Source organism: Hakea prostrata, chromosome 4 (assembly GCF_041222555.1).
Source record: "Hakea prostrata isolate BN-2017 chromosome 4, UWA_Hpros_2, whole genome shotgun sequence".
In the NCBI taxonomy this organism is placed as follows: domain Eukaryota; kingdom Viridiplantae; phylum Streptophyta; class Magnoliopsida; order Proteales; family Proteaceae; genus Hakea; species Hakea prostrata.
The window spans coordinates 13095142-13121130 of record NC_142603.1 but is presented as its reverse complement, the minus strand read 5'-3'; the positions used below and the strand labels follow the sequence as shown (position 1 = coordinate 13121130).

The 25989-nt window shown below is 38.5% G+C and overlaps 2 protein-coding genes and 2 pseudogenes across 3 annotated transcripts; all 4 read left to right on the top strand.

Moving 5' to 3' along the window:
- The first annotated feature begins 913 nt into the window (after positions 1–913).
- On the top strand, positions 914–14218 carry SCO2 (protein disulfide isomerase). 2 transcript variants are annotated; one of them, XM_089152323.1, is made up of 3 exons: positions 914–1745; positions 1835–1961; positions 6257–9526. In XM_089152323.1, exons 1-3 carry the CDS (start codon positions 1338–1340, stop codon positions 6355–6357), a joined length of 636 nt encoding a protein of 211 aa, XP_089008449.1. In that variant the 5' UTR covers positions 914–1337; the 3' UTR covers positions 6358–9526. The 2 variants fall into 2 exon arrangements, with proteins under 2 accessions (XP_089008449.1, XP_089008450.1); XM_089152324.1 differs by lacking the exon at positions 6257–9526 and adding an exon at positions 13757–14218 and having other exon boundaries at positions 925–1745.
- Positions 14219–14296: 78 nt separating this feature from the next.
- LOC149018000 (calmodulin-like protein 30 pseudogene) lies at positions 14297–14862 on the top strand (annotated as a pseudogene).
- Positions 14863–14918: 56 nt separating this feature from the next.
- On the top strand, positions 14919–19037 carry LOC149017999 (UDP-glycosyltransferase 87A2-like). Its single transcript, XM_089152322.1, has 2 exons — positions 14919–15790; positions 17427–19037. Exons 1-2 carry the CDS (start codon positions 15265–15267, stop codon positions 18323–18325), a joined length of 1425 nt encoding a protein of 474 aa, XP_089008448.1. The 5' UTR covers positions 14919–15264; the 3' UTR covers positions 18326–19037.
- A 5081-nt stretch (positions 19038–24118) lies between these two features.
- LOC149017998 (calmodulin-like protein 30) lies at positions 24119–25986 on the top strand (annotated as a pseudogene).
- Positions 25987–25989: the final 3 nt, after the last annotated feature.

Below are 25989 nucleotides of genomic sequence, written 5' to 3'. Positions count from 1 at the left end.
TTTTATTGTACTTAACAGCGCCTTTTAAACTACATTGTTTTCAAATTCGCTACGGTATGTACTTGGAATCGTTTTGTAAATTTGGAACGATATGTTTCGGTTTTAAGTAGCATATCGTTGGTATGTACTAAATACCATATACCAAAGCTATATTGTATATTGAATTACCGCACCGAATTTGTCACCCTTACATCTAGGTTGGGCTAGACCCAAAATACATTACTTATAGGTTGGGCCCAATTTAAGGTTCAGTCTATCTTGACATTACTCCTAGGTTGGGGACAATTATTAAGAGAAAAATAAAAACAAACTTCAAATTAAGAAAGCTTAGAATGAAAGAATATAGTAGTTCCTCTTCATATATTGTAAATCTGAACAATTAAAATATTAATTAAAACACCATATTACACCACCAATGCCAAAGACACTCTTAAGTTGTAAGTGAAGAAGATTATAATAATGGATTTTTAAATATCAAAATTATACTGTACCATATACCGAACCATATCGATTTTATATTAAAATGTACTAAATTGTTTAAAAAAAATACTGTTTTCATCTCGTACCATATAAATTTGGTACAATACAATTTTAGTATGAAGACTGTTTTCATCTCGTACCATATAAATTCGGGTACGATACAATTTTAGTATGAAGATATAAATTATACGCTACCGTACCAAATTATCGTTATCGCACCTAATTGACACATTTCCAGCAGTAATTATCCCTAATAAATACTGTTGGCTGGGTTCAGGAACCGGATCCGGTTCAAACTCCGATTGACGTGGGTGAATTTGCGTATTCTTGAATCTACAGTAATTATCCCTAATAAATAGGTAGGCTGGGTCCGGACCCAGACCGGACCGGACCCGGACCCAACTCCGACTGACGTGTGTGAATTTGCGAATTCTTGAATCTTGCTGCAGTAGAAATGTAGAATCCTGGTTTTCCAACTCTGACTGAAAAGTGAAAATAGAGGGCATTTCCATTCCCCAGATTTGGTTTCGATAATCGAAATCGATGGTTACAGAAGTTAAACTTGTTCATCTTGTCCGTTACAACTGCCCTCGTCGCTTTCATACCCAAATCCAGAAGATGTGTCTCCAGCATCACATTCCATTTCGGAAAAACCTTACTTTTACGAGTTTCGAATCGAATTCATGGAACTCTTTTTATCTCCTTGAAAATTAAAAAAGAAAAAAAAGGGGTGAAAAATCAAACATTGTTTTGTAGCAGCATTTATTGACAATTAGATTCAGCAGAAGTGAAAGTTGTCTGAGAATGTTCGTTCTGGTTTTCATTTGGAATTCACAGTAAACTTAATTGATTGGCGAATGTTGCTGTCAAACCCTAGCTTCCTTCCCTCTTCTTCCATTTTTTCTTATCGGTACTCTCGCAAGATATCTTCCAATACTAGAGTTCGCTGCCAAGCCGCAGACCTCCCTCTCCGGGGAGGTTCTGACCTTCCTCGGTGGTTCCAAGTCTCTGGTGCCGTCGATGTCCCAAATGCCGGAGGTTTTCCTCAGGACTCGGAGGCAACTGTTGATGGTTCGCGAAGGGGACCTGTTATTAGGAATAATACGACGAAAGCGAATGCGAGAGAGAAGCGATGGTCTCGTGACAGGGAGAGCTACCTCGCTGATGATAGCGATGCACTTCCCCTTCCCATGACTTATCCCAACTCCTCTCCTGTTGGCCCCGAAGAGATCGATCGTCGTCTTCGTTGTGACCCCGTAGTTGAGGTATTTCCTCACTCTCTCTCTCTCTCTTGCCGACTAAATCCGTTACAATTTTTTTTATCCAATACAATTGTTCCTCCTTCTGAGTTTAGGACTGTAAAGAAGTGGTCTACGAATGGACTGGAAAGTGTAATAGTTGCCAAGGTACAGGTTTTGTCAGTTATTACAACAAAAGGGGGAAGGAGACTATTTGCAAATGCATACCTTGCCTTGGAATTGGTACTTACTCTCCTTCACATGCTTCTTTGATCCTGTAGCTTACTGTTTTATCCAATCCGACACGCTCACTCTCCCCCCCTCTCTCCTACTATTGCTTGGTTGGATTTCCACATGCTGGTAGTAAATCATCGTATATTCACTGCTGATTGTCTTGTTTAAGTTATAGTATTACCTATCTCTTGTTATTTATGGAACACCTACCTGTGGTGGATTTTTATCTTTGATGTTGGGATATGACCTAAATTTTGCTTAGGTTTCTCAAGGTAGCTTGTGGAAGTTGTTATTTGTTTATGAAGCAAATAAATTTATTGTTGAATCTGATGCAATCATGCTAGATTTTAGAACCTAAGAGAGCTAAGAGGAGAAAAATAAAATTTTTTCTTTGCCAAACTAGAAAACTTGTGAGAAATACACGTTGGTGGGGAGAAAAAGCTCATGGAATGAGAATAGGAGCCGTCCTTTAGCCATTCAAAGGAGTACAGGAAGAAAGGATTGTTTGAGGTATGTGACTGTAATTGCTCGCTGACATTAAAGCTTGCTTCTTGATTGATCCCTAAGGCTTAAAGCCTCGGAAGCATTGAGTTATTTCCCATGGAGTTTAGATCAAGCTGCATTTAGGATTTTGCTCATTGGTAACTTTTGAGGAATTGTCAATTTAATATTATCATATGGATACACACGTAATCCATTTATACACTTGTAATCCATTTCCAGACTTGTAAGGACAAGCGAATCAGTTATTTACATTATTGTAAGAATAGTGTTATAGTAAGTGTATGTCAGTTGGTCACCCATGGACCTCTATACCATGGGATGGTGTTTTTATAGCTTTTCATATTTTACAATTGTAGTTAGAAACAGTTTCCTATTTTGATTAGGACTAACTAGATTAGAAGTTCACTTATTTTCTATTGGCTGACAGTAGGAGTACTCAACCTATCTTACAGCCTCCTCCATTTTCTTAGATCTTCCATCTTCTTCCTCTCACCTCTCCTTCTCTGGTTTGTGTCTGGTGTATTTACTTCTGATTCAATTACATGGTATTTGAGTGACTGCATACTCCATAAACATCCTATTCAATTGGCTCTGGTTCTGAAAATCTCAAGAGTTCTTCACTAGAGGGTTGCACCACCCTATGTTACTGGCTATCTACGTATGGCCCTATTGAAGATGGTGATGGTGTGATGATGAACTAGTGTGTCTTCATCCCAATCAGCACTTTCTATGAAGTAAAAGATTGACTGCACCTAAGAATTAAGAGGATTAGTACAAATTGACTCTATTGGCTTGGATTCTGGACTTTATTTTCTCCCTGTCAATATATTAAATAACTTCTCACCCAACCAGTGGATTAATCTTAAAGTTTGAGGGCACTCAGGGCAGTTTGACCGTTCTTAAGTTCTTGAGATTAGATTAACGAGGTTTCTTTTTACTCCAAGCGATATCTTGTTTTGGGTGTTCAATTTTTATTTAAGGGGGTAGCTGAACGGACGTGTGAATATGTTTTAACCGAACGACTCTAAATTTTTACTGTCAGATTTGTTGACTAAATGTGAATCGTTCCGATAAAATGCCTATTTTTTCTCCTATTATTTATGGATTAATTAAGATAACCTTCTATCACCAGTTAAATTTTAAAAAGAAAAAAAATGAAAAGAAAACAATGCTCGATTCTCGCTGGTGGTTAGAGTAACGGTTAAATTTCTTCTTCCTCTGTTCCCTCTCCATCTCCATCGACTCGGGAAATTCTTTCATCTGCGTTTATCAAGTTTGGACCCTTTGATTGCTGTAATTCTTTTGCTGTCATCTTGAGGAAGTGAAAAAGAAATTTTCGTCTTCCCTGAGATCTCATGACTCTTTCTTGTTTCTAATTCCATCTCGAAGGATACAAACTAGAGATTCCCACATATTTATGTTCATTTTTTTCCTCTAAGTCTCTCCAGAAAATCGATTGTGTTGGACCTGCAGAAGAACTATATTAGAGAAGAAACCGAGGAAGAAGAAAGTGTTGAACCTGTAGAATAACTATATTAGAGAAGAAACAGAGGAAGAAGAAAGATGTGTTACCGCCAACAAGAATCGACCGGTGATAATAGGTTATAAATTTAACTAACCCATAAATAATGGGGGGAAAAATAGGAATGTTATTGGACAATTTAGATTTAATTTAACAAATCTGACGGTGAATATTCAAAGCCGTTTAGCTAACCTATTCACACGTCCGTTCATCTACACTTTAGCCTTTTTATTATTTTTTTAAAATTCTGAAATTACGTTTTTATTTAGCCTGCAGATGCTCTTGATTTTTATGGAATTGATGCTTATGTATAACAGTATCTTTGTGCTTGTCCTGAAGGTTTTATGGGCTGCTGGTGATTGGTAATTCAACTCAATCTCAGCTTGGAGAACCCTCTTTTTAGGACTTCTTGTTTTTCTCCTATTTTCTGCAGTTTTTATTATTGGTTATCAGTTAGAATCAATTGTTGGCTATATTCCCTAGCTATTGATGGCCATTCAATTCTTAAGTCAGGGTTTTCTAACACCTTTATTTGCTGATATTTTCTTTTGCCCATCTTTTGGATTGTTCTGAAAGATTTCTTGATTGTTTTTCTTGATGGCTGATACCAAATCAGCCACTGACCATGGACTCTCAACCAGTACATACATATACCCTTAACAATTGGGGTTCTGAGTTCCTTAATTTATGAAGATTTACTGGGATAACCAAGCTTTAAAATTATATTCTTGCAGTCAAAATTCACTAATGGGCCGAGCATATCTTTGTTTACTGGTGTTGTGGGTTAAATACGGTGAACAGACTCTTATTTTAACTTTGTTCATCAACTTCTGCAGTCAGTTTGGTGAATGTGTTTATATAGGCACCATGTTGACCTGTATTTCTTGGTGGCTTTTCCAAGCTATGTATGAACTAAATGGGAATCCATGGACATCTATACCATGAGATGGTGTTTGTCTAAGTTCTTTAGAGTTTCTTATTGTAATAAGAAATGGTTTCTTACTGCAATTAGGATTAGCTAGCTGAGAGTTTTGATTCTTTTTGTTACGTTCTTTCAGTTTCAATCTGGTATTGATACATAGGCTGGCTAGTGGTAGGACTCATTCAACCTATCGCACAGCTCTTTATCCTCTGGTTTTGTTATCTGTTATCTGGTGTATTTTACTTCTGATCAATTACAATTACCAAGAATCGCGTACAAGTACATGTACAGTGTGTTCAAAATGAAAAGAAGATGAGAAGAGGAGAATAGAAAACAGAGTAGCTCACGATAAGAATACAAAACCCAATCGTGACTTCCCACCACTTATTTTTAGAGCATTAAAAATATAGTACAACAAAGGACAGCCTATATGTCACATATAGTTACCCAAAAGTTCATCAACATTGAATAAAAAATTAAACACCTGTTAGCTTGTGATAACATATCCGGGAAAATGATGTTGAAAAAAATTCCGTCTTCACAACATCTCATATGTAGTGATAACCAACTTCAATAGCTTAATTGTCACAATGCATATCCATGGGCTTGTAATTGGAAAACCTAGTTATTGAAAAAGTGATCAACCATACCAATTCACTGCAGTGTGAGACATGCCCCCATATTTAGTCTCTGCACTAGATCGAGCAACTATAGGTTTTCTCTTGCCGTGTAACAAGACTGTCTCCAACAACTACGGATTCTCTTGCCATGGCCCATGACCAACAGTATCCGCATGGGGATGGCAAATATAAATAGGTTCTTCCCTTAGGGCTCCCTTAAGATACTTGAGAATTCAACATGTCGCTTCCTATGGAGTCTGACTGTGTTTTCAATGCATCTACCATTCACACCGATGGAGAAAAGAAATCGTGGCTTGTGAGTGAGATGTATACATTTACCAACTAATCGCTGGTAGTGATTTTGTCAACCACTTCCTTGTCAGCACATGTCTCAAATTTTCATTAGGGATTCATAGGAGTTTTGATAGGCTTATTACCAAACCTTCTAGTCTCTGTCAAAAGATCGGTAACATATTTTCTCTGAGATGACTGGTACATTTTTTCTCTGAAAATTATGGATGGTTTTAATTCCCTTAATAATACCAAAGATCTCTCAAGTCTTTTATTTGAAAATATTGTTGTAAATTGACCTTTTTAGAATTATCAAAATAGCACCAGTAGAATCCACAATCAAATACATCTTTTGCAAACTTACCAAATGAGTGGCATGGTGACTGTTTCAAGCCTAGAGTGCTTTATGAAGGCATAATACTTCTGTGAATTCCCCTTCAAGCAGAATACCTCAAAGAAGCCAATTATATTCTGCCAAATAGTGGAGAATACATGGAGTGTATGCAAGCAGCAGAAGTTCCAAAATTATCAACTGTATATGTCTGACCGTATCCTTTATGAACAGCCAGTCCAAATGGCAACTTGGTGTGGGGTCCACTTGAAGATAAAGGCATGCTCAATGTCAGCATAGATGGTACAATTATGAGCACTAAATGATGGTAGTCTACCAGCAGAAGTTTGAATTTCCGCAGATAAGGTTTGAATGCTAAGTTTGGAGTTTCAGCAATAATTTAGGGTTTTGAAAAAGTGAAAGGTGAAGTTCTAGGACTTCTACTTGTCAAAATGCAACTGAACTTGAATGGTTTTGTTAGAATGATATGGTGAGTATGGGATCAGAACATGATGATGTCTGGAGTGCCAGGTTATATGTAATTTGAGTTTCATGGACTTAGCTGGTTAGGGATGGATTCAGAAGCTTAGGGTTTTGGCAAGACAGACGTGGACCAGCTTTAGATCGAAAGTTAAGGGACTCGAATGGGTTGTCTGTTCAGAATATGGAAGTTCTATGGCTGGATGAGAAGTAATTTCAGTTTTATGGGATTAAAAACTTAAAGATGAAATCAGAAAAGTTAAGAGTTAATGGAGAATTAGAAGAAGAATTGGGGAATGGGGATTCTGATCAATTTACTGTTTCTGAAGTAGAACCTTGGCAGCATCTTCATGATGGATCAATTTGAACAAAACCTAAAGCATACTCAAGAAATTGAAGAATTTATCAACTTGAATAGAAACTTGAATTGAACTTCCCAGGCACTTTACGATCACTAGGATTGAATTGGTTCAGACTGATCTCATTGGAGTTCAGATCACACGCTAAACTATGCTCCCAAAAAGGAGGAGGAAGGAGTTTTTTATTTGCTGCAGCAGCTGGAGCCTGCAGCCAGCCGTTGAGATCTTGCCACATACACAAAAACGAATCTGACGGTTGTGAGAGAAAGTGTGGGTGTGTGTAAATATGAGTTTTTTTGGCTTTACATTCAAAGTTTCTATATTTTCTAAATTTACAAAATGAAGTCCCTGACTCTACCTGGTTCAATCCCCAATTTCCCAAACCCTAGATACGAATTACCTCGACTAGAGAAGAAGAGACAAAGGTGAGTGGGGATTCCGTCATCATCTTCTTATTGTATGATAATCGTTAAAGCAAGATGGAAGTGAGCGAGCTATATTAGCTGGTGCACACACTCTTCATGGACATGGTTCCAATAGATTGGAAACAAAGATGAACTTCCAGAGAACAATCAGAGAAGAAGAACAACACAGATTCACTTTCTTTCCATTCCGTTCTCTTTCATCTTTTTCAGTCCCAATTCCCAAGTATCTATTCTATTTGATTTCTGGATCAAGTCTCACATTGCTGAAGAAAATCCATTCTCAATCTTACTTTCTCATTATTGCTCATTCTTGCTGAAACATTTTTCTAGTGAATTTATCCGAATTTAGATACATCAAAAAGAGACCATTGTCATAGATTGTAGAGATCCAGAGCTTACATTGTAGCTTCTCCTTGTATTTCTTTATCTCTAAATCAGATTTTTCATGAGCGTTGACAATGCCAGCTAATTCGAGTTTCAAGTTTGTAGTCTGGAATTGGATGAGTTGGGAGAGAACAGATTTGTGATATATTTTGATGAGCTGTGTATATTGATTGCTTTTTACTTTAGATGATGGATATTTAATTCAAGAAGATGAACGGGCGAGGAAATATGACTATGAAACATCTGAGGATGAGAGGAGAATGGCCAAGGTGGATCTATTAGAAAGAAAAAAATGAGCGCTTTTACGAGGTTCTCATGTACTCTCAGGAAAAGAGGTAATAACCGAATAGGCGACAATCAGTTTTCATTTGTAACAATTGAAGATGTTTGAGACGCAGAGGAGGAAGAAGTGGTGAATGCGTTTCGTAAGGTTCTGCTCAAGAAAGATCTTCTTCCATCTCAAGTCGACAACTATTATACAATGAGAAATTGATGATGGAATCCCCCTCACCTTTTGTCATTCGAAAGTGATGATGGAATCCCCTCACCTTTGTCTCTTCTTTCGCTATCGCAGTTATTTGCACCTAGGGTGATTGAGTTGGGTAGAGGGACTTAATTTTGTAAATTTAGAAAATATTGAAACTTTGATCGTGAAGGCAAAAAAACTCATATTTTCACACACACACACCTCCACACTTTCTCTCACAACCCGTCAGATTTGTTCTTGTGTACGTGGCAAGATCCTAACAGATGGCTGCAGGCTCCAGCTGCTGCAGCAAACAAAATTCTGCAAGAAGGCAGCAACATCTTGGAACAGGAAAATAATTGATAATTTAAGTTGGTTTCCCATTGTTAAGGGTATTATGGTCTTCCTCCTCTAATATCATAGATGGGATGTAACCACTTATGGAAACTTAGCTTGCTCTTTGCAGTCTTATCATGATACCTCATGCAACTTTGTACATTCCTTATCTTATCATGGCACTTCATGCAAGCTTATCATGCCACCTCATGTGATTGTTCACATTCCTTCTTTGGTATTAATATGATTAGAAAATCTTCTAAGTAACAATCACAATAGGAAATTCTTTCCGTATATATTGCCCATTGAGGCTCGATACAAAACATAGAGATGCATTGCATGTAAGTCATCATATTCAATGGCAGAGGTTCTTGTCAACAATGATGAGACCATGGCCTGAAAGTCAGATTTCAGAGCTAAAAAAATATGAAGATTGAAGGTGGAGGGTCAAATAGGTTCACGAGCCACCTCCAATTCTTCCATAATGGACTTGGCACGTTGGAGGAAGGAAGTCACTTATTTGTCATCTTATTGGTTTAATTCTTGGAGAGCCATATGTAAAAACATGATGTGGCTCTTAGATGGGGGAGGAGAAGGCCTTGAATAAAGTCTCCCAAGCATCTTTGCTAGTGCATTTTCCCACAACGAGGGGAAATACTTCTTCCGAGAGGGAAGAGAGAAGAAGACTTTTTATCATGGCATCTTGTCGCTTTTAGGAGGCTGCAAGAGAGGGATTGGCTGGATAGGGGAAGGAGCCATCAAAATAACCAAGATGGTCTTGTCTTCAAGAAAGGGCCCTACTTGAGTTTTCCAAAATAAGAAGTTTATGGAGGTGAGTTTTATAGAGAGATAGTGATGTGCATTAGGAATAGATGGAGGAGAGAGGTGGAACAGCAATATTGAGTGCAATGGTGGTGGAATAGGAAGTGGATTGTGGGGGAGAATGGGAGATTCGTTGGCCATGGGAATAGAGGCCAAAAAAAAAAAAAAAAAACAGAGAAGAGGTAGGAGCTCGTTGGAGCTAGGCTCGTTATACCATGCTGACACACAAGGAAAAATTAATGCACTACATCTCAATGTTTTGTATTGAGCCTCAATGAACAATATATACATAAAGCGTTTCCTAATGTAATTTGTCACATAGACGGATTGTACAACAATAGGAATAGAATTTCTTAATCCTATTTAAGCAAAGAAGGAATGTGCATAATCACATGAGGTGTCATGATAAGCTTGCATGAGGTGTCATGGTAAGATAAGGAATGTACACAATCACATGAGATGTTATAATAAGCTTGCATGAAGTGTTATGATAAGATTGCAAAGATCAAGCTAAGTTTCCATGAGTGGCTATATCGCATGTGTGATATTAGAGGAGGAAGACCATTATATCCTTAATACCCACACTTGAAAATGATTTAGAGCTCTCATTCAAGATTCAACGATCACACTTGCAAATTTTTAAATTGGGGACCTGCTTGGTCTCCAGTGCTTTACTGTCTCAAGCAAAGGACGAAGGTATGCAACTGACGGTGCATTTTGGACTTCCACAGAGGTATAGGAAAATCCCTTTGTTCCTTCCTTTTTATCATCAAGATTGGATTGTTGTTATTCTTAGATTGATTAAAGAGGATTTAACTCTCTCTCTTTCTCACATCTGGATGTCTCTTTGAGTTCCCCACCTTTATCTTTCTCTCTCTTTCCGGTTGATCTAATTCCTCTTAGGCAATTAAGGATCTATCTCTTTGTGGTCTCTTGAAATTCCATAATATGCACACACACATTAAAGAAATCTCCTGTCATGGATACAAACTCTTTGTAGGCCTTACAACTGCTCTTTGATTGGCCTTTGCTGGGTGCGAAGAAAAACATTCATACTGGGATTGTGTCAATGTATTCTCTCTTCTCTTAAGTATGGATACTCATGAATATCATGTCAGATCTGCGGAATCTGAAAAGTAATAGAATTTAACGAAGGTGTCCAAATCCAGGGCTGTCCGACACTGAAAAACTGCTCTGCCCTGGTTCAAACGAAGGCCAGACTGGGTTATGCGTGCATCCTCATTGCTGTCTTCCATTCAGTTCACCAATGATGTCTACTCCTTTCATGTATATGGAGTTGCCATTTTCTGCTGAGAAGTGAACTGAAAAACTGGCTTAAGGTTTTGGAGTTCTAACAAGTGGAATTTGGAAAGGAAGGTATGGATCCATGTGGCTGCTTTGGGTACTGCAGAAGCAAATTCTCATCCAATGTTTTCTGTGCCTGTCGTAGCCATAGGCTCAAACTCACTGACTGCCATATAGGCTGGTTCTGTGGCTTTCTGTCAATTTTCACTTTCCTTCTTATGGCAATTTCTTTGGTCCTTGTTGGATTAGTTGATGGAATAATAATCTGCCAATGAAATCAAACTCAAAGGTAGTGAGGAAATTTTTAATGACGATGACAAGAGCGTAGTAGTACACCAGCCACTGGCAGTAGCCAATGGAGAAGCTTGTGGAGGAACTGAAGAAATCTAGGTATGCAGACAACCTGAGTGAATATAAGGAGAAAGTACCTCTCTCACAGAACTTTTAAAATGTAAAAAAAATCAGATTCTCATGTATCACTTGGAATGATATAGAAAGACAGACTTGAAAATAGAAAGGAGCAAATAAGGAAAGGATGTAATGCCTTAACGTTATTATGAAGTGCAGAGAAAATGGAGGACCAAATGCAAGTGTCAAAGAGAAGATATTTTGTGTTGATGATGGGATGTCGTCAAAAGTGGTGGGTTTTTATCTCCATTGAGGGTGGGCAACACCAACAGCATGGTTATTGACCAGCAGTGCTCACCCTACTACTTGGTTCAACAAAATCATTAGGGGATTAATGTAGTGGACTTATAGTAGTCACTTTAAATAGGGCACAACAGTGTCATTTAAGGGTAAAATTATATGGTTATGAGTTCTGTTTGAATTCTTCTTGGTTACAAATAGAGAAATATTATTCTGTATTTGTTTGTTTTGTTGGGATTATGTCTGAGAAAGAGGGGGTTGATGAGTCAAGGAGAAGTTGCCTGAAGTGGTTTCTTTCAGAGGGTTGTTCGTGTGGACATGGAAAAACCTTCCTTGAATTTTATTTTCTAGTTGAGTCTCTCCCTTTTCGTCTGAAGCATTTTAGCAGTCAAACTTTGCCAACAAGGCTTTTCTCTAGGAAACAATTGAACGGAAATTCCACAATTTTCAGGGACAGTTTTCTCTTCCCACGTTTTCCTTGGAAAGCAACTGAATTCAACCTTGGTGAAATTCTCTTACTAGAACACTCCATTGTATTTCACTTGGGGAAGCTTCTGCTTACTGTGGGATAGGATGTGTTTGCTATGATTCAGAGATCCACACAGTGGGGAGCATTCCTGACCTGAAAGGTGCCTTGATGCTTTCATAATAATGACCATGGGGAGCATGATGGAGTATCTTTTTGAATTGAGGCCGTGGATTGCACAATCAAATCACTCTTGATATGGGGATGCCATGTTTCTGCCTATCCAAAAGCACTTCCCTGCCCCCATCCCCCCCCCCCCCAAAATAAAAAAAAAAAAAAGAGGGAAGAAAAGAGGAAAATAAAAACCCGGTAAACTTGATTAGGCTTGACGGTCATGAAAAGCAACCCAGGAGCCCCCCAGTAGAAGCTGCAAGAAGAACTAGGGCAGCAGCACTCTTCCCATGACCCCACTGAGGAGCCATACCATCTAAGGGTAGTTTGGTCATTTTCCAGGTGCCCTACCCTATCTTGACTTATCTCAGAAGAATCAGAAGTTCCTTTTAGTTGGCTACAAGTTCAAAGCCAGGGAATGTAATAAATCTGATTGATTGCTGAATAAAAATTGCTGAGAATTATAGCCAAGGAGGATCAAATAGGTTGAGGTAGGGTTTCCAAAAGGAGGAAACCCTGTGGCAACCCCAGTTTGACTGTTTTTCATCAAAACTAGCAATTCGGCAGCAGCAACTTTGTTTCTTCACTCCTTTAAGTTCCAGCAAGTGCCAATCACCACCCCAAGCCCCAACCCTAAGGTCATCCCCAGCTCTCTCTTTCTTCCCTCTTCCTTATGGCATTCTTCTGGAACCTTCCTAGCCCTAGAAAACCTATAACCCTGCTGTCTCTTTGTTCTATACCCTAATTCTCAGTAGGAATAGCTTCAGTCCCACCCCTATAGCCTTCAGTTAGTTCAAGTGGCATTCCCTACCTTTCCTGAACCCTAGGAATGATCCCTACCTCTTGCATGACGTAAACCCTAGACCTGAAACAAAAAATTGCAGAAAGTTAAGAGAATTCAGATTCAGTTTGAACCCCTAGACCTTTTAAATTCTATTGACTGAACCAACACCTCAGTTCCACTTAACCCCTAGCTGAACCTAAACCCTGGAAAACCCCAGCCACAAGCTTGAAACCCAATCTCCCTAAGCTGCAGGCTCTAATCAAATAACCAATAAAAGTAATCTCTCCCCCTTGGTTTACATCAACCATATTCAATTTTTATTTGACCCTTATGCTGGCCACTTATCATGTCTATCCATATATTGTTTGTGACTATGACATGGGCCGAAAATGTGGATGAATGCAATTCCAGAACCACTGACTTTTGTTTTAGTGAATAAAAGATTCTTTTATGCCCCAACTCCCTACCCACTTGTTCGATATTGGTATTAATGGGCTGCTAATTAATATCAAGTTCTATTTATTTATTTATTTTTTAAACAATAAAACAGGAATTTATAACCGAATTAAACATTAGGAATACATAGAGTAGCAGAATTCGTAGTACCATCCCAGTTTTGTCTTGCTTTAGAAGCTATGCTAGTAAAGTCTTGGAGGAGGGGGATTTGAAATTACAAAATGATGCCTGTTGGCATATTGTTTGGATGTCTACCAAATAAGAAGTTAGGTGAAGTGGCCATGCACCATTTCTAGGTTTTGGTAAGAGCTGAAGAACTTCAACAGTGTTGCACCAAATTTCTTTGATTGAAATGTTAGTGCTTATAGTGTAACCCAGCCCTTTTTGCATTGCCACTAGAGTTGCATCCAACTTGTTGGTATTCTGTAATGATCAAGTTCTTCTATTTGTGTCCTCTCAAAATGAGGAAATGAGGGCCTAACATAGGGTACTTACTGCTTAAATGAATGCAGGTTATGTTCAGAAAATTACAGCTCGCAAGGACATTGAAGTGATGGAGGACTTGGAGAATGGAAAACCTCCTTGACCATGTGCACAATTAGCATCTCCCCTTTATTCATTAGTTTCAATTTTGATGAGATCCCAGTGCTTTTTGGAATGCAAAATGCTTTTCTTTTCTTCATTGGTTATATTTTATTCCGTACCATAAATGAAACAGGATTTACGTCACATGGAGGGTGGAAGAGATAAGGGAGATGAATGCATATTCCCTTCTTTATTATAGGAGGAATATCTTCCATTACCTTTTCCTAAAGAGGTCTTTTTTTTTTTGAGATTATATTCTACCTTTTCTCTCTGGCCTGCTCTTCTTCTATTTCCATCTGTTTTTTTTGTCCATGTAGTCTTGACTTTGGAATCTTTTGACACCCAGATGTAACAAAGTGATTGAGGAATAAATATTTATGTTTCCTCACTTCCAAGTTCTTTACCTATTTAAAGGACGAGAGCAAGTTCGGATATCATAGTTTTCTTGAACTCATATCACCAACAGTTAGGTTAAAGAATGTCCAGACTGAGCTTACTTGATTTCCAATATGGCGTTTCAAAGAGGTTGCAACCAAAACTTCCCTTCTTGAGGTCGTTCAACTGCAGACAAAACTCTGGACTGTCATCTGCTTTTGAGCCAAATGTGAATGAGATGAAGCGAGTTTTTGATAAATTTGATGCTAACAAGGATGGAAAAATTTCAATGGAAGAGTATTGCTCATTTTTGAGGGCATTGGGGAGATCAAATGTGGAGCCTGAAGTAGAAAAGATATTTGAAGTTGCTGATTTGGATAAAGATGGTTTCATAGATTTCGAAGAATTCATGGATGTTCAACGCAAGGGAGTTGGGATACAGGCAACAGACATCTGCAATGCATTTCATATGTTTGATTTTGATGGGAATGGGAAGATAGGTGCAGAGGAATTAAAGGGAATGCTTAAGAAGCTGGGAGAAAGATGCAGCCGCAAGGACTGCATGAAGATGGTGAGAGGAGTTGATGCGAATGGAGATGGCTTCATTGACATGGATGAGTTCATTAAGATGATGACCCATACCATGAAACCTATTTGAAATGAACCATTAGTTGTTAAACTTCCTTGTACGATGAAATGTGTTCCTTATCCAGTTAAAGTCAGACAAATTTGTACTAGCTTTTCAACCCAAAGAAGAAACTCCTTAGTTTGCTTCATATTGTTTTCAACATAATTTCCCATCCATGTACTAGATTCGCAAAATTTTCCAGCAATCCTTGTCCATCGAGAGCAAACACAAATTTTGCGGCAAGAAAATTACCGGTTCAATATCTGTTGCGTGACGTATTAAAGGGTCCCAACACCAACAAATTTGCTGATGAGACCTAGGTTCATCAGTGTTTATCAATCATTTGGGTCTAATTCCACTGAGAGTAACTCTTTCACAACCAGAACCTAGTTCTGCAGATCAGATTTTTAGCATCAGATTCCGCTCTCGATAATGGGTTCCATCGAAGCAGAAACAAGCAAAATCCGTCGACCATGCCACGTTGTTGCGATGCCGTATCCAGGTCGAGGTCACATCAACCCTATGATGAACCTCTGCAAGCTTCTAGCGTCCAGAGAAAAAGGAAACGGTGAAGATGGTGATATTCTCATCACCTTCGTGGTCACAGAAGAGTGGCTGAGCTTCATTGGTTCAGATCCAAAGCCAGAAAATATTCGTTTTCGCTCCATTCCCAACGTCATACCATCGGAGAAAGGCCGTGCCGGTAAATTTGCAGAGTTTATTGAAGCCGTCTCGACGAAGCTGGAAGGTCCTTTTGAGAAGTTACTGGATGAGCTAGAGGAAGAAACTCCAGCGACGGCCATTATAGCTGATACTTACTTGGTTTGGTCGGTAGGTGTCGGGAATCGAAGGAATATTCCGGTGGCGTCGCTGTGGACCATGTCGCCGTTAGTCTTTTCGGTGCTCTATCATTTTGATCTCCTTGTCCAAAATGGACATTTTCCTGCCAGCTTATCAGGTACGAATCTTGTTATCAGCTAATTATTCCCATAAAGTAGGATTAAAGTATTCTATTAACGTGGCATTAAATTAAACTGCTACTTATAAATCATAAAAGAATATTCTGTTTAGAAATAGTTTTTAACTTTCACGCTTCCACAGTTCCACCCAATGACCCAGGCTTGTTCGTCTTACTTGGATAGGTGGAATCTTGGACGAATATAATAAAATAATAAAATTTAACTTTTTCTGTCATGCCAGTTTCACTTTCACCGTGAATCATACGTTTTCAAGGAAACCATTTTTCTTAGTTTTTTATTTGGGGAGACTTTTTTTTTGTTGATTGGATACCGACCTAAGTGGATCTTGGTGGGATATACACTTTTGTTTATTGTGGATTCCTCTCGTTTGTATAGGTTAATATAATCGCTGCTTTTTTGTTTTGGCAAAAAAAAAAAAAAAAAAAAAAAAAACCGACCTAAGTGAGTTTGGTGAAAAGTTAGGTGTAGCCTTGTAGGTGAGTAGGTGTGGGAATTCACTTTAAATTACCATGAGGCGGCTTGAGTTGAGCGTGGATCATCACCCCTGATGGGGTGCGATCCACATATGGTGTTACAATCATAAATTATGTGGGGTTCAAAAATAAAAAATAATAAAACATAAAAAAATAAATCTCATTTCCTTAACCCTGTGGATTCCTTGTAATTCATGATCAACAGATGTCGGGGAACACTCTATGCTCTCTGTCAGGGGAGACAACCCGGATTCGCTTGAGTTGGGGTTGGGACAGACAATTGTGCTTTCTTGACATTACTCTCCCACATTTTTAGAAGTGAGTAATTTTTTTTCTTTTGGGTACAAAGGGGCTTAAGCTTTATTAAGCTTAAATAGGGATAGGGATATTAATATGCCTCAACAGAGTCGAACCTATGACCTCATCACTAAGAGGTGTTGATTTCAACCACTAGAACAGCTCTGTGTTGGCAAGTAGTGCTTTCTTGACATTGTACAATAGAGATGGAATCCTTGAACCAAAAAAATAAAAATAAAAAATGAAATCCACCTCTAAATACTACAAAATGGATTAACTTGTTTTTTTGGTTGGGGAGAAACAAAATGGATTAACGGTGGGACTCTTAGTGGATTCCACGTGAATCTTACCCTTATTGTATGGTTAGAAAGTGTCATGGTAGCACATTGTTTTCTTCAAACAGTGAGGTGATCCTGATCCTTTAAAAGGTAACCCACCTCGCATTTATGATCCATTTTATTTGTGTTCTTAGGTGTATTATCCTCCTAAATGTGTGGTGAAAGGTTGTGAATAAAAAGACTTTCTTTCACTCCTCAATAAGGATCCCAATAGTGATAGCAGTTAGGGGCAGAGTTACCCTTGGACTTCTTTTTTTTTTTAATTCTCATAAAAGCATTTTTTTGACTTTTTTTTTCCTTCTCTATCTCATCTTCTTTCCAGTGTGAAATATTAGCACTTGCTTTCTTTTATACTTTATTGGAGAAATGTTTAAAGGGTAAAAACAATGGGTAGAAAGGTCATTGTACCTCCCATGTTGAATCCTAAGTCTGCCTCTTGCTGCTGCTTACAACAGCTATTTATGTTCATTTACTAAAACCTAAAATGTGGTTTTATTATGTGCTAGAGAGGGGACATGAACATGTTGACTACATCCCGGGAATCTCTTCTATTTGCTTAGCAGACCTGCCAACAATCTTCACTAGCCTAGGTAGAAGCGTGGTGGGTCGAGTCTTGGAAATCTTCTCTTGGGTACCTAAAGCAAGCTGCCTTCTGTTCACTTCCTTTAATGAGCTTGATACACAATCCATGGATGCTCTGAAGGCAGCACTCTCAATTCCAGTATACTCTGTTGGTCCCTCCATACCTTACATGACACTATCAAAAGATGACAACAAAGTCGATCAGAAAATCATCAATGAAGACTACTATATCAAATGGTTGGATTCTCAATCTGAAGGATCTGTTTTGTATGTATCATTGGGTAGCTTTCTATCAGTTTCAAATGATCAGATGGATGAGATAGCTGCAGGGTTACATGACAGTGGAGTTCCATTCTTGTGGGTTGCTCGGCAGGACACTTCACGCCTGCAGGAGGTCAGCGGTGAGAAGGGTCTAGTGATTCCTTGGTGTAATCAGTTGAGGGTCCTTTGTCATTCTTCTATTGGAGGATTTTGGAGTCATTGTGGGTGGAATTCAACCCTAGAAAGTGTTTTTGCAGGCACTCCTGTGCTTGCTTTTCCTATCATTTGGGATCAAGTGCCCAATGGTAAGTTAATTGCAGATGACTTGAGAATTGGATGGAGAGTGAAGGAGAAAGGCTATGAGGGTGCAAATAAGGTTGTGAAGAGAGAAGATATTGCCAGGACTGTGCAGAGGTTTATGGACAGCAGTGGAGAAGAAACTAAAGAGATGAGAAGAAGGTCTAGAGAACTCCAAGCTGCTTGTCAAAAAGCCATTGAGAAGGGAGGATCGTCTATGAATGATCTGGATGCTTTTGTTAGGGAAATTCTGCACTTTCCCTAATATGATTTCAGGTTCCACATCCATCCAAATTAGCTCTCTATGATAAGAATCACCATCGAGGGTGATGAAGACGAGAAGTCACAATAAATTTTTGTTCCCAACATTCACTGCCGTCAAAGAGAAGTGCTGCTCGTATGTATTAAGAGATGATTCACTGCCTTGGCTTATTAGCCAAGAACCAGCCAGATCGAATCTGATAGCTTTGAACTGATGATGATATAAAACATTGCAAAGTAATGGAGATCATAAATAACACACTTTTTTGGAAATCACAAATAACACTTACAATGAATACGTATAAGATTTTATGTGGTTTGATTGGATTTGCTATATTCACGATGAGATGGGTTCTGTTTTGTAGCAATGGAGAAGAGGGTTATTGTCACTCACACCTCTCTCAGAATGCATTAGCCAAAATTATGATGATGCAACTTTGGCCTTGATGGCTCCAGCTATCCTGGCCTTTCCTGAGATCGAACAGGACCCAAGCTCAAAATTCTAGCCATGAGTATCAATTAGAGATGAAATTGTGGCCTTGTCAAGGTTGAGTTCTTACACTTGGCCTAGCTTAATCGTGCCACCCTATAGGATTTCTTAAGGTATATACAGTGCAGGAATGTGGAAACTAAAAATTGTTTTGTTGTTTTGAGGTTAGGATCAAGATTTAGGTAAGTGTTGACTGTTTGACCTATACTGACCCAATAGGTTAGGACGGGCAGACTTGAATTAATGCGCAGCATGTATTGCAAGCGGTGGAGATTTTGATCTCGATCGACCATCTCGTAGATGGTTAAAAGCATGATGGATAGTCGAAATTGAAATCTAGGTTGAGATTTCAATCTCGACCATTGGCACTTGGCAGCACAGTGCTGCGCATTTAATGATTGCAACGCCAACCATAAAATTGATAGTAATATAGAGCTTCAAACTTTCATTCACCATGCCAAGACCCATTTGAAAAATATCACTTAATTAATCACTGTGTATTTTTCACTTAATTGTAACTATAAAAGAAGAAAAAGTCAGATTCAGTCATGAAATTTTAATTTGTAACAATTTTCTCTGATTTGAAAAATAAGATTATTATGTGTAATTTACACATTCATATTTACAGATTTCTCACTCTCCCTCTCTCTGTGTGTTTGCTTTTCAAAACTCATTCCACTTGGCTTAATTACCATATATGATAAGAAAATAGAGCAGAGTGCTGAACAAGGTTGTTGATGTTAGCCAAAATTGATAATATAATAAGGGGAATAAAGAATTAAGGAAAGATCCGGAAAGACAGAACTGGAACCGAAAAAGAAGAGTAAAGGAAAACCGTCGAGGTGCGTCAGACGCTTTCCTTAAAACAGATTTGTTCCCTCCACAGTGTGCTTGAGGATTCAATGGATGTTTGTCTCCCATGATACAACAACGAACAATGGAATACTTAGCACAAAGTAAACCGCTACGACGAACTTGTTAAGTGCCTTTTTTCTATCATCGGAACACCACAAAATAACAGGACTCAAAGAACTTTAGCAAGACTCTAAAATAGAAAGAAGGAATTAACGCAGAACTTTCTTCTTGTCGAAGGAAGAGCTTCAATCAACCTTCTTCAATCAACCATTAACAAGAACCACAAAACACTATGAAAACTTTCAAAACTCTTTAGCAAAATTCTTCAAATACAAGAAAGAAAATATCCCAAAACAACAACCATCTTCATCAAGGAGGGATCCCTATTTATAGATGAGATCAATATCTCTTTAATTAGCTTGAAATATGAAAAGCCATAGTCACTTATTCCCAAACTTAATGAATTAAGTTATGGAAATGAAAAGCTTTAGACATTAACAACCAAGCTAGAAACGAGAAGTTTCTTTGGAAATCAAGAGTCCCCAAAATCCTCTATAATTATCCTAGGGAAATGAGAAGTTTGTTGTTAGGAAATAAAAGGTCTCATGACCCCCATTCATGAACTCACCCTGGGAGATGAAACACCCAAAAGTCCATAAGTATTCCATACATTTATTTCCACAAACTCTTCATATGAATGATTTTCATTCACATTCACTCATGCTCAAAGAGCATATTCCAACAGTTGGAACTATGAATAGAAAAGAGTTTTTAGAGTTGTAGTTACTAGACCCTAGTTGTGGGATTCTAGTCATAGGAAATTCCAAGTTGTGTGATTCTTTGGAAGCTCTGTAATTTTAATTATTTAGTTTTTTTTTCAAATATATATATATATAAAATGATGAATTGAGAAGACATGACTGAGCTCAATAAACTCAATTATTTTTTTCTTATCATATATTTGAAAACTTTATAATGCATAAACAAAGATTGACTCAATTTCAAAGTCGGAAAAGACTTGACTCAGTTTCAAACTTGGGAAAGACTAAATGTGAAAAGGAAACAACATAGAACCAAAATACTGGTAATTTTTTTTGGTATAAAATACGAGTAACTAGAGGAATCACGAATCACATGGGACTCTTCCAAGAAGATCGCCGTGTAATACCTCCCCTCAAGTTGAATACCTAACTTTGAAATGAGAAGCTGAAAAGGAAACTAAGAAGAGGTTTTAGGACCCATTTGATAACCCACCAAATGTTTTTACTTCAAGAAGCACTTTTAGACTTTTCAGAAGCTAAAACATTTTTATGGACATTTGATAAAATTTATTTGTGGCAGTAGAAACAATAGCAACTTATTTTTGGAAATAGAAACAGTAGCAACCAATGTTCTATCATAGAAACTGGAGATAGAGAAGATGAAAAATAGGGAACCTTTTCATCAAAGAAAGTGGCTAGGGTTTTATGGAGATACAAAAGATAACCAATGTTCTATCATAGAAACTGGAGATAGAGAAGATGAAAAATAGGGACCCTTTTCATCAAAGAATGTGGCTAGGGTTTTACTGGAGATACAGAAGATAAAGATGAACTTTGGTCAACAAAGATAGAGGAGATGAAGAATCAAACAATTGTGATCGTTAGGGCTGAAGAAGCAACAAAACTCTGAGGTTAACTCATATAAACTAGTATACTCAAATTACGGTGTAAAAATGCATTTTTAATATTGAGTCGCTGAAGCAGCCATTGTAACATAGTGGAAACACTCAAACCAACCAAATTAAACCTAGTTTTATAACATGAGTAAACGTTTCAAAAAAGTCCACACTTTCTTGCTGTGTAAACCCGTGAGCCACTAAATGTGCTTTGAGTTTCTCAAGACACCCATATGCTTTTAGCTTAGTTTTAAACACCCATTTGCATGTAACAAAATATTCATATCATCATGTTTTGGCACAAGAGATCATGCATTATTCTGTGGTACAACACACATTTCTTCTTTCATAGCAGAATACCAGCTTGAGTGAGCTAACTTAGCCTGTACAGAACGAGGCTCACTAGGAATATCACTAACAACCAAAGCAAAACGTGGGTTGGGCTTATGTATACCAGCCCGAGCCCGTGTGACCATAGAATGTTATTTGACTATCAAAGGCCCAACATTGCATAGACCCACTAACAGTAGAAGGGTCATTTGTAACATTTGAACCAATTCATTGGGCCACTAACAACAATAGGGTCTGATGAAACCCTAATAATATTTCTCAAAAATTCATACAAGAATGCAAGAAATAACAAGATAACACTGGTTTCTATGGTGCTAGTCACCCCCCACACCTCACGGTGTTCCCTCAGCCTATGGCTGCCCACAATACTCTCCAAAATTCGATGATCTTCCTTCCCTCTTTCCCTCTATTTATTATTTCAAATAACCCTAACTAACCCTCATTTCACAAGGCCTCTCATCTTAGGGTCCAAACATTCCATGATCTTCCTTCCCTCTTTCCCTCTATTTATTATTTCAAATGACCCTAACTAACCCTCATTCCACAAGGCCTCTCATCCTAGGGTTTTTTCTTCTTCTTCTTCTTCTTTTCTTTTTTCTTTTTTTTTTTTTTTTCTTTTTTTTTTTTCTTGCAACAAAATTAATCCCTATCGCACCGCTGCATCTCAAGGAGCCTGCGTGTATAGCTGTTGGAAGACGATGATTCCTCAATCGCTGGAGCCCCAACCTTGCTGCCTCCCTTTTCTATTCTGAAGTTCAGAGGTTGAAGACGATGGTTTCCCAACTTGTTGGTTCGGTTGGACCATTTTCTGACAAGTTCTTGGTTCAGGCTTAGTTTGGGTTTGGGTTTTGACCCGTTTGAGTTATTTGGGTTTAAAGAAATGCTGAAAAGGCTAGGATTTTGGGTATACGAAATGCTGAAAAGGAGTAAGGTCCAAATACTTAAACCCATGGGTGAAGAGTAATGGGCTGATCGTTGGTTTGATTGTAGGGATTAGGTTTTGGGTTATGAAACTGTAATGGGCCCAAAATAATTCTATTAAATGGGCTAGACATGAACACTTAAAATCATGAGTTAACAAAAATGGGTTGGATATTGAGTTAATGAAATACGATGGGCTGGGCCCAAGGGGGTTTCTTAGGAAAACGTATGGCCCAATCTTTGAACTTGGATCTCTTGGGCTCTAAATCTGATTCTAAGCATACCTGAATTGGGCCTGAATTAGAAGCTCCTTGGCCCTTAATGTTTGAACCAAATTGATTGACCGGTTTGGATTGAGCCGAACCAACCTCAAAAACCCTAAAACTCCACCGTCTTCTTCCTTTCCTGCGAATAGAATTTTTGGCCGCTTTGCAACTTGCTGTCGATTGTACCTGGCCTCCTTCTATGCTTCTTCACTTCAGCATCTCGATTTTATAGCAGAATATTGTTCCTCCACTTTGGTCCGGTAGGTATCTTCACTCAATCCTATCTTCATATTTTTGCTCCACGTTTGGTGATGCGTGACTTCCGTAGCCATCAGTACTTCATCCTTCATTCGATACTTCTCAACCTGGTTGTTGTCTATCTCCAAATTTGACGTCGGTTGTATCCCGTCGCTAAACTCACACCCCAGGGCTTCTTTGAATCCCGTCCAAGAAAATGCCGTCTAATTCTTGTGATAGATCCAGTCAAGTGCCTTTCCTTCCAGATGTTGGATCGCTACCCCCAACCACTACTCTTCCTCGATCTGGTTCTCCCAGCAAAAGAGAAGAACCTCTAAAATCCATCTCTGAATTCCTCCTTCACCGGAAAACGAAGGCACTGCCATCACCTCCCTGGATCGTTACAGCTCTGATACCAATTGATGAAACCCTAATAATATTTCCCAAAAATTCATACAAGAATGCAAGAAATAACAAGATAACACTGGTTTCTATGGTGCCAGTCACCCCCACACCTCACGGTGTTCCCTCAGCCTACGGCTGCCCACAAGACTCTCCAAAATTCGATGATCTTCCTTCTCTCTTTCCCTCTATTTATTATTTCAAATAACCCTAACTAACCCTCATTCCACAAGGCCTCTCATCCTAGGGTCCTAACATTCCATGATCTTCCTTCCCTCTGTTTACCAAAAACAAAGATCTTCCTTCCCTCTTTCCCTCTATTTATTATTTCAAATAACCCTAACTAACCCTCATTCCACAAGGCCTCTCATCCTAGGGTCCTAACAGGGTCACTAGCCAATTTGAACCATTATTTTGAAAAACAATAATAGGTCCAGAACCAACTAGGTCACTAAAACACTTGAACCAAAACCATTATTAACACCATGAAGTGGGCTAGTGGACACAAGTACCATTAGCAGAATTAGAAGCAACATCAACACAAGTACCAGCACCACAATTTAATCAGTAGACCCCATCACTTGTACAAAACAGAATTATGCACCGGAGCATCTTCACCATTAAACCATGGTTGCAGAGGATAATATTTAGAAACACAGTTTGCAGGAACTGAAAGAGAAGGTTCCTTATATGACACCCATCCATTAGATGTTGAAATACCCAAACTACCAGAAGAGGCCTCTGCATCAATACAATACTCTAAGTGGACAAAATTTCTCATCAAAGACTACACTACGAGGAATAAATATTTATATTTCCTCACTTCAAGTTCTTTACCTATTTAAAGGACAAGAGCAAGTTCGGATATCATAGTTTTCTTGAACACTCTTATCACCAACATTTAGGTTAAAGAATGTCCAGACTGAGCTTACTTGATTTCCAATTGGCGTTTCAAAGAGGTTGCAACCAAAACTTCCCTTCTTGAGGTCGTTCAACCTGAGACAAAACTCTGGATTGTCATGTGCTTTTGAGCCAAATGTGAATGAGATGAAGCGAGTTTTTGATAAATTTGATGCTAGCAAGGATGGAAAAATTTCAATGGAAGAGTATTGCTCATTTTTTGGGGCATTGGGGAGATCAAATGTGGAGCCTGAAGTAGAAAAGATATTTGAAGTTGCTGATTCGGATAAAGAATGGTTTCATAGATTTCGAAGAATTCATGGATGTTCAACGCAAGGGAGTTGGGATACAGGGAACAGACATCCGCAATGCATTTCATATGTTTGATTTTGATGGGAATGGGAAGATAGGTGCAGAGGAATTAAAGGGAATTCTTAAGAAGCTGGGAGAAAGATGCAGCCCCAAGGACTGCATGAAGATGGTGAGAGGAGTTGATGCGAATGGAGATGGCTTTATTGACATGGATGAGTTGTTGGATTTTGTTTTAAAAAATATATAATATAATATAATATACTATTTAGATAAGTTTCAAAATCATTAAAATTCTATCTCCCTAGTTTTGTTTTAGGACTCTTGTTTCTATAGGACTCTTCTGGATGTATATTAGGTGATTTAGATTACCATATGCGTTTAGTCCCACATCGGATGGAGCTAATGATTATATGATTATATAATCGTATATAGCTCCTAAGTGGGGTGTATGCTGGTAGAGAGCTATGTGTGGATCACGCGTATGCAACGAGCTGGACCAAGTCGGGCGTGGTTGCGGTAGTGGTCCGTAGACCCTAGTCTAACCAAGCCATGGGGCACCTTAGTATTGTATAAATAATATTAAGTTGTCTATGATGGGTCGTGGGTCATGGATCTAGAAAGCGGGTCATGGATCTAAAAAACCCGGCTTTGGGTTTTGCAGTAGAGAGGTCATACAGTGACCTTACAACTCTCTGCGACCCTCGAAGGTGACCATACGAGTCATTAAATATGCAGCCCTCTGAAGGTGTCCATACGAGTCAGTAAATAGAGGTTAAGTTCTGAACAAGAGGCCATTCCGTTTTTGGTGAAAAACAGAATTTCGAAAATCTAGTGTTAGAAAATTCCTTCTTTTGTTTTATTCATTCGGTGCTGTGTATTACCTTCGGATCTCTTTTGCAAGTAGACTCCGTTGGAGTGCTGCCTTCGGATCTAAGAGTTGTTGTATTTTGGAGGTAAGAACGTCAAGGTCAAACCCATCAGCATAAAGGGGGCGTTCAAATACCTTAAGGAAAAGTACAGTTCGTACACCTCAACTCAGCATAAAGGGGGCGTTCAAATACCTTAAGGAAAAGTACATTTCGTACACCTCAACTCACTCTGTGAAAGTTCGTGCTGTTTTTCCTTTCGCTCATTCTACTACATTCGGGTAAGTGATTCTGACATAAAGAATATTTTATATATTTATTTCTTCTTGATTCTGTAATTGATCTCTAGTCTATTGGTTCTAACATGAGTTCATTAAGATGATGACCCATACCATGAAACCTATTTGAAAT

What these genes read in the sequence shown, in the direction of transcription:
- SCO2 (XM_089152323.1), top strand. Translation starts at nt 1,338, where the DNA reads ATGTTGCTGTCAAACCCTAGCTTCCTTCCCTCTTCTTCCATTTTTTCT. An exon ending in GTTGTGACCCCGTAGTTGAG is followed by an intron (nt 1,746 to 1,834) that starts GTATTTCCTCAC and finishes TTCTGAGTTTAG; the next exon opens with GACTGTAAAGAAGTGGTCTA. An exon ending in CATACCTTGCCTTGGAATTG is followed by an intron (nt 1,962 to 6,256) that starts GTACTTACTCTC and finishes CCCTTCAAGCAG; the next exon opens with AATACCTCAAAGAAGCCAAT.
- LOC149017999 (XM_089152322.1), top strand. Translation starts at nt 15,265, where the DNA reads ATGGGTTCCATCGAAGCAGAAACAAGCAAAATCCGTCGACCATGCCAC. An exon ending in TTTTCCTGCCAGCTTATCAG is followed by an intron (nt 15,791 to 17,426) that starts GTACGAATCTTG and finishes ATTATGTGCTAG; the next exon opens with AGAGGGGACATGAACATGTT.